General features: G+C 37.6%; 1 protein-coding gene and 1 long non-coding RNA gene across 2 annotated transcripts in view; both read right to left on the reverse strand.

The window, feature by feature from the left end:
• cfap74 (cilia and flagella associated protein 74) overlaps window positions 1-5600 on the reverse strand; it is a 59548-nt gene extending 53948 nt beyond the window's left edge. Inside the window, exons 1-3 of the mRNA XM_039674961.2 lie at window positions 5390-5600; window positions 5042-5120; window positions 2293-2430 (exon numbers count right to left, since the gene is read on the reverse strand). Coding sequence (XP_039530895.2) covers window positions 2293-2430; window positions 5042-5120; window positions 5390-5534 — 362 coding nt within the window. The 5' untranslated portion in view covers window positions 5535-5600. The remainder of the gene's footprint in view (window positions 1-2292; window positions 2431-5041; window positions 5121-5389) is intronic.
• Window positions 5601-7471: 1871 nt separating this feature from the next.
• The window catches only part of LOC148973614 (uncharacterized), a 543652-nt gene continuing 543235 nt past the window's right edge, over window positions 7472-7888 (reverse strand). Inside the window, exon 2 of the long non-coding RNA XR_016146437.1 lies at window positions 7472-7713. This is a non-coding gene — a long non-coding RNA (uncharacterized LOC148973614). The remainder of the gene's footprint in view (window positions 7714-7888) is intronic.

Consider the following 7888-nt stretch of genomic DNA (forward strand, 5'->3'; position numbering starts at 1 on the left):
ACGTTTTTGTTGACTTAAAACGCCGTTTTAGTGTGGACGGAAGGCCAAAACGGAGAGAAAAATATACGTTTTCAAATGAAAACGTATTAGTGTGGACATGGCCTGAGATTAGATTAGGGGTTCGACTTTATGCTTAATTTGATATTTGGCTCAGCCCAATTCATGATTTCCAAGTCTCATGTGAATGTATCATGAAACTGGGTTGAAAAAATCCACATACTCGCACAAAAAAAAATAATTATAATAAGCATTTCTTGTTTTTTATTGTCTTGTTTTTCCAAGGACAATATCTAAACATCACTCCTTTTGTGAATATTTTTTCTTTTCAGTGAATTCTGTGCTTAAAACAAATAAACAAAAGTTTCCCAGTGGAGAATAAAAACCTATCATCTTAAAAATGTTGCTATACCAGGGGCGGCTCGCCCATAGAGGGCGCTGGGGCGCCGCCCTCCCTCCGACCTGTCTGTCTGTTTTTTTAATATATATTATAATTTATCATTTTGAAAAATAATCTTTGTTAATTATATGCTAATAATGGTTTTACTTTGAAAAGTGTTTTGAACTCACCAGAATGATATTTGCATTCACTTTCGTTACTTTTATCATGTTGGTGTAGTAGTATAGCCAATAGGCTGTCTTCTCAGGGCGCCAGTTCGCTCAGCCCCACAGTGCTGGAATTTAAGCCAATGGTTCCCCGGTTGCTATGCAAAAAAGTTTATATTTCGCCAATCAGCGCCGTCAAATTTTATGGTTTGGGGGCGCTGAAAATATCGCCCACAGTGTTTCAGATTAGGGGAGTGTACTGTGCACGCGCACCACGGGACATTTTTTTACCTCAGATGAGAGAAGAATGGCAGCGCCAGTGACGTCGAGTGGAAATAATGTAAAGTTAGTCGCTCTGTCACTCACTCACTCACTCACACACACATAAACACTGTTTCACACACATTTGATATTAGTTATAGGAATATTAATACCTGTGTGTTTGCTTTGTTTTTGATGTTTTTAAGTTCTGAGCTAGATTACTGTGTTTCATACTAGTTAAAATCAACTTTCTTCTCATACTTGGGTGTTACAATCAAGAATTTTGTCCCATCCTCTCTTTCAGAGCCTTTTCTCTCTCTCTTTCTCTAGTATCAACACATTGTTATCCATTATCCAATTGTCAATTTGTCAAAAATATGTAGTCTACAGCTGGGGATTGATTAAACTAGATTGTTGTATTACCTATTTTTTTTTTGTATTACCTATATTATAATTTATCAATATTATGCGTTTGCACTTTTTCTGTCAGCACACAGAGCATAATAAACATGCAACTTGTTCATTATCATTAACTGTCAAACTGTTATTATTATTATTGTATTATTTGACCATTGGTATTGACTGGTTTAAGTTATTTTATTGGTATAGGTAAGGGCATGGCCTAAGGCCTAAAATGCACCAGAATGCAGGAAATCACATCTACTAAATTCAAAATTTTCTGGGGGGGAACCCCCAGACCCCCCTCTTATTCAGCCCCCCCTACAATACTTTTCACCAGCCGCCACTGTGCTATACATAGTGAATATATCAGATGTTTAGATATATCTTGACATATTTGCATTGTGCTTCCTTCCTTTTAGCTCTACTTAGAGAATCAGTAGTACCAGTATCAGTAAAAACAATTGGTTTTTATCAGTTGTACGATGTATTTATATCCATGAAAACCTGCAGCACTTCAGCATAGATGCCGAATCCCTGTGCATGCGCTGCTTTCCTTAGTCACATGACTGGCAAACTGTGGAGTTTAGACGTAATTAATGTGTTGTGTGTTTGAACACCATATCAGAACTGCACCAATCACAAGTCAGCATTTTTAATTTGTGGGCTGTTTGTATCCCTGAATTTGAAAAGAAATCTCCTTCTCATTTCTGTAATACATCACTAAAATCAGCAAACACGACCGTGATCTTTTTTCATTACAGTAATAAGAATTTGGTGAAGAATTAACAATTCTTTATACAAAATAGAATTACTGATTGGTTTTGTTTATTTCTGAGATTTGCCTGAAAGCTGTGAATGCACTATTTTCAATGGAGCCTTCTCCATCTCAGAAACAAACAAAAATAAAGCAGTAATGCATGGCCTGTCTGTCCACATACAGTAGCTGACAGCTCTGCTCTGGCATGTGCTCACACCATGATGTACATTAGAAAACACAGTGGGAGGCAGATATTCAGAGTCGAAAAGCCTTCCCACCATGAGAGTTATGGGAAGGGCCACGTTATCACAGTAAAAGAGGATACGGACCTGGCTTGTAGCACATTCAGTTCCTTCTGCTGGTAAAAGCTGTCCAGTTGGGTCAAAAACTTCTTAAGCTTGAACATGTGTTTCTTGTCGGTGGATTGCTTCTCCCCGCCTGTGTCATCTTCACCATCACTCATTTCCCTTAGACAAGGTAGACAAGAGCAGGTGACTATGGAAGCTTGTTTCCGCCACAGAATGAAAAATAAAAAAAAAATACTTGCAACTTTTTATCTCACGATTCTGTCTTTTTTTCTCACAATTGCGAGTTTACATCTCACAATTCTGAGTTTATTTCTCAGAATTGCGAGATATAAAGTCAGAATTGAGATATAGTCAGAATTGCGAGATATAAAGTCAGAATTGTGATATAAAGTCTGAATTGCGTTATATAAAGTCACAATTGTGTTATGAAGTCAGAAATGCATGATATAAAGTCGCAATTGTGAGATATAAAGTCAGAATTGTGAGATATAAACTATTCTGAGGGGAAAAAAGTATTTTGGCCTGATAACTCGCAATTGTGAGTTTATACAGTATCTCACAATTCTGAGAAAAGATGTCAGAATTTCGAGATATAAACTCGCAATTATGTGTTATAAAGTCAGAATTGCAAGATGTAAAGTCGCAATTGTGAGAAAAAAGTCAGAATTGTGAGATAAAAAGTCGAAATTCTCTTTATTTCTCAGAATTCCGACTTTATATCTTGCAATTGTAATTTTATTTCTCAGAATTGCGACTTTATATCTCACAATTGCGACTTAATTTCTCAGAATTGCGACTTTATATCTCACAATTGTGACTTTATTTCTCAGAATTGCGAGATATAAAGTCAGAATTGAGATATAGTCAGAATTGTGTGATATAAAGTCAGAATTGTGATATAAAGTCGGAATTGCATTATATAAAGTCGCAATTGTAAGATATAAAGTCAGAATTGTGAGATATAAAGTCGCAATTGCGTGTTATGAAGTCAGAAATGCATATAAAGTCGCAATTGTGAGATATAAATTTAGAATTGTGAGATATAAACTATTCTGAGGGGAAAAAAGTATTTTGGCCTGATAACTCGCAATTGTGAGTTTATACAGTATCTCACAATTCTGAGAAAAGATGTCAGAATTTCGAGATATAAACTCGCAATTATGTGTTATAAAGTCAGAATTGCAAGATGTAAAGTCGCAATTGTGAGAAAAAAGTCAGAATTGTGAGATAAAAAGTCGAAATTCTCTTTATATCTCGCAATTACGACTTTATTTCTCAGAATTGCGACTTTATATCTCGCAATTGTGACTTTATTTCTCAGAATCACGACTTTATATCTCGCAATTGCAACTTTATATTTCGCAATTGCGACTTTATTTCTTACAATTCTGACTTCATATCTCACAATTGTGAGAAAAAAAGTTGCATTTCTTTATCTTTTATTCAGTGGCGGAAACAAGCTTCCATAAGTGATAGATATACAAACATCTGAACAGTAGTGAATTTAATTCACTTTTAAGGAGTCCTATTATTATGCTTTTTTCCATGTTCATCTTTCTTTAGTGTGTAATATTTCTGTTTGAGTCACAATACTACTCATTTAAATATATACCGCCCAAAGCATTCGCAAAATAAAGGGGCACAGTCCTTTACGATTGCTTCTTGTCAGACTGTACGAACATGATCACCGCTGTAAGTCTCGTCACACTGTAAGATCTCAGTTGTCATTGATGCCAGTGAAGATGTGTTAAAAACTAACAAACACAACAAAACTCATCTGGAATTTTACATCATCAATCAATGACACGTTCGGTGATGCGAGCTTCATTACACGCGGGATTGAAATGGTACAAAGAAATCTCTAATATTAATTTTGGTCATGGCTTGACTTGAAAAACTAAGACAATTTGGTGGTGGTCGTAGGAGAATCACTGCAGGACTGAGAGTCAAATCTGCTGACACAGGTCAGAGGTCAAATCTGATCATTAATCGGTTTTCGGTGAACACGTCAAACTAGCGATTAAAGCGACTTTTCACTCAAGGAAGCAGAATGACCAATCACAACACACTGCTCCAGCCGACCAATCAGAGTACAGTGTGCTTTTCTCAATATCCCTCCTCGTCTCCTCTCTCCTCTGTCCCGTGACCCGGAAACCGATCGAGCTCAGCCATCTTGACGGACATCTCAATCCTCTACTTGCCCCGCAAGGAGACGAGGTTCGGGAGTGAGGAGCTTCATGAGGAGATATGAGCGAGGTGGTGGTGTGTGTTTTATCAAATAAACGTGACGTATAAAATCTCCTCCCCCTTCACATTGGTCACAATCATTTTAATTTATACTTTTACCTTTGCAGTTTATATAAACCACACATCTGACATATTTCAACAGGGTATCTTGCTTTATTATTATTTATTATGAATTTCCAAACTTCTCCCACATAAGGCCAGATCCTTTGAGCGCAGCTGATGACGCTGTGAAGTGACGCTCGAGTGATCAAATATTACAACGTATAAAAGAGCTTTCATTCGATTCCTCCGTCCTCAGTTTATTTCCTTGCAGCCGTCGCTCGCACCCTACAGGGGGTGGAGCTGAGACAAGAGGGAAGGAAACGAGGACGCACATATATGAATTGAGAAGCACCCTGGGTCACAGGGCAAAAGCAGATGGAAAGAACTGTTTATTCTTTACCATTCATTATGTCTCCAAATCTGAAAAACAACAGTAGCTTCCATGATGATAATAATAATGAACATGCAGTTTAACACTCACCACTCAGAGCTGTCAAACCCTGTGGGCCAATCAGGGAAGTCCTCCTCAAACCTGAAGATGTCATCCAGAGAGCCCTCTTCTAAAGGAAACACAACATGAGGCATCGAGCACATTAAACATCTGAGTTATGATAATACTAGTAATAATCAAGGCCGTGAACAAATATTATACATTTAGCTACTCTTTCACCATTAAAACTAAAGCGTTTTCTACTGTGAACAGAAAGCTATCTCTATCATTCTCTATCGCTAAGGCAACTTTTAAAACTTGTTGCCATCCTAACGTCAAAAAGAGAGGAGTGGAGAAGAGCAGCATTATGACCCTGTGTGTCTATCTACATGTCTTTACCTTCTGTGTGTGTGCCAATACTATGAGGCTCATGTTGTTCAGTTGTAGGTGTTGAGAGATCAGCACTGTTAGCCATATAAACGTCTCCACGTGATCCCCATATCCACGTGACCTGTAGGAGTAAACCAGCTAACAACAGTAACATGTTCAAGAATGTTTTGCTAATCTTCCACTGAAGGGATAGTTCACCCAAAAAACTGAAAATCCTGTCATCATTGAGTCACTCGTAATGTTATTCCAAATCTGTATTAATTTCTTGTGCTGAACACAAAAGAAGATATGTTACTGGTAACCAAAACTAAAAATTTGAAAATAGGAAAATAAAAACACTATGGAAGAATTGTTGGTTGAACTAACGTAACGTAACGTTAACGTTTCAGAATCCAGAACATTCAAAGAGATAAAAAAAAATTAGAACATTAGACTTAGATGACCGTCCAACTAAAAACTTTAGAAAAAAACGCATAATTAAAGTCCCGATAACGTAACATTACCGAAAAAACCCTTGTTAATAACTTTGAGAGAACCTTGCCAAGATGTTCTCTTTTAACCGGTGATATAGGCTCAATAATGTCGCCATATACAGATCAAAAATAGCAAAACTGTGTTGTTTAAAAGCAGCCATAACGATCTCGATTGTTTGTCTGGCAATAATAGTCACTGTCTTATATAAAGTAGATCAAAAGGGAACGTATGCACTGGCTAAAAAGATATTTGTACGACAGAATTAGCGTGGATATAATATCACCTACTTTTCCTGTCAACTTCTGGAGTCGCAGCAGCTTCTGTTGTTTGTTTCCATGGCAACGGATTCGCGCAGTACCTTGGGAAATGTAGTGTGGGCAAAGTGTTGAGTTGGGTTGTGTTGTGTTGTCCGAATACCTTTAATGAGTCAAAGAGCTGTTCCTCAAAGACACTACGAAATCAAAATGGACAATTCTATTGGACAATTGTTTTTAATGCAATTGCAGTAGGCTATTTTCCAAATCTTCTCTTCTTTGAGGACGTTTACCAATTTGATATTAGCCTACATTTATAATGAATAGCCTACTGCAATATTCCATAATAAATAAGAAGTGTCCCTTTTGATTTCATTGTGTTCGTTCAGGGCTGTTTTTGTAGGCTATGTTATGAAGACTAAATAATCACACAGCTCAGCATTTCTGTCCTGTATTCTGTAATGGTGAAAATCCTCAGGTCCTCATCTCTATCCATCACTCTATTGTCTTCTCTTTATCTCTTTATTCCTCTCGACAGCTACACACTCCCAAAACAACAGCTCAAAAACTTGCTACAAACAGTGTCAAAATAGCGTAGCGTTTCTTAAAACCCCTTCATGTTCAATATATGTCAACAAGAGCTTATGCAATCAATGTCAACGCACTATTACATCATTTAAGCTCATGGCCTTTATCTACGTCAGACAACAACACAAAAAAACATCAGACAGGATACAAACATATACAATAGTCTGACACAAAGAATAGTGCAAATGATTGAACAAACTTGGGTGTGTTGATGCTTTATAAACCTCTTCAGAAGCATTCACAGGGTGATAGAGATGACAGTAAAGCAGGGGTGATGTTACATAAGAACATTGTTTTATCGTGCGAGTGCTTGTATCCTCCACGAGCGGAGGATTTTAATCTGAGCTGTGTCTGAAATCGCTCCCTATCCACTAAATAGTGCACTATATCGGGTGTCGGCCATTTTGTAGTGGTGTCCGAATTCTGAGTGAACGACATCATTCCCTACATTCATTCACTACTTTTACCCACAATCCTCTCTGAATTCGAGTGTACATTCGATGTACACTCGCTGAAGCCCTATTTCCCACAATCCAATGCGGAGAGAACTGAGCGCGCATGAAAGTTCGGCGCGAGCAAGTTTAAACCAGAGATTACATTACATCCAGTGGAGGATTTGAAAAATATCCGTTAATCGTCGTTTTGAACATAATAACGGTCGCCGGAGGGCGCTCGACGACACGTCATCTGTGAACGTGAGAGTTAATGTACAATTTCAGTCGATGAAACTACAAAGCTGGCACGGAGGTATAATTACAAAATAAAGTCATTATGATTGTTATTGTTGTTAATATTATTTTATAAACTAGGTAATGTAAGATAAAAGGAGTTTTATCAGTACGCGTGACGAAGCCTTTTCTGCGACAGCTCCAACTCTCCGACGCACAGTGTAAACGTCAGCGTCCGAATTCACTCACTTCATCTCCTTCACTCCTTGCAGATATAGTGCACTCAAATGCCATACACTATATAGGGATTAGTGAATGAGTGAACGAGTGAGCGGTTTCAGACACAGCTCTGATGTGAAAGAAGAGGAGGGATCCGTTCATTCAAATGAATCGGTTCGTACGAACAGTTAGTTTTGGTGAACCGATTCTTTAAAAACAAAGATCAAAACTGTTCTCTCTTTGTATTTTATGTCCAATCTTTTGCTGGTAGTGGTACATTGACATTTGCATTTGTCGTGTATTTT

Source organism: Pimephales promelas, chromosome 14, assembly GCF_988280905.1.
Source record: "Pimephales promelas chromosome 14, fPimPro1.hap1.1, whole genome shotgun sequence".
NCBI classification, from domain to species: domain Eukaryota; kingdom Metazoa; phylum Chordata; class Actinopteri; order Cypriniformes; family Leuciscidae; genus Pimephales; species Pimephales promelas.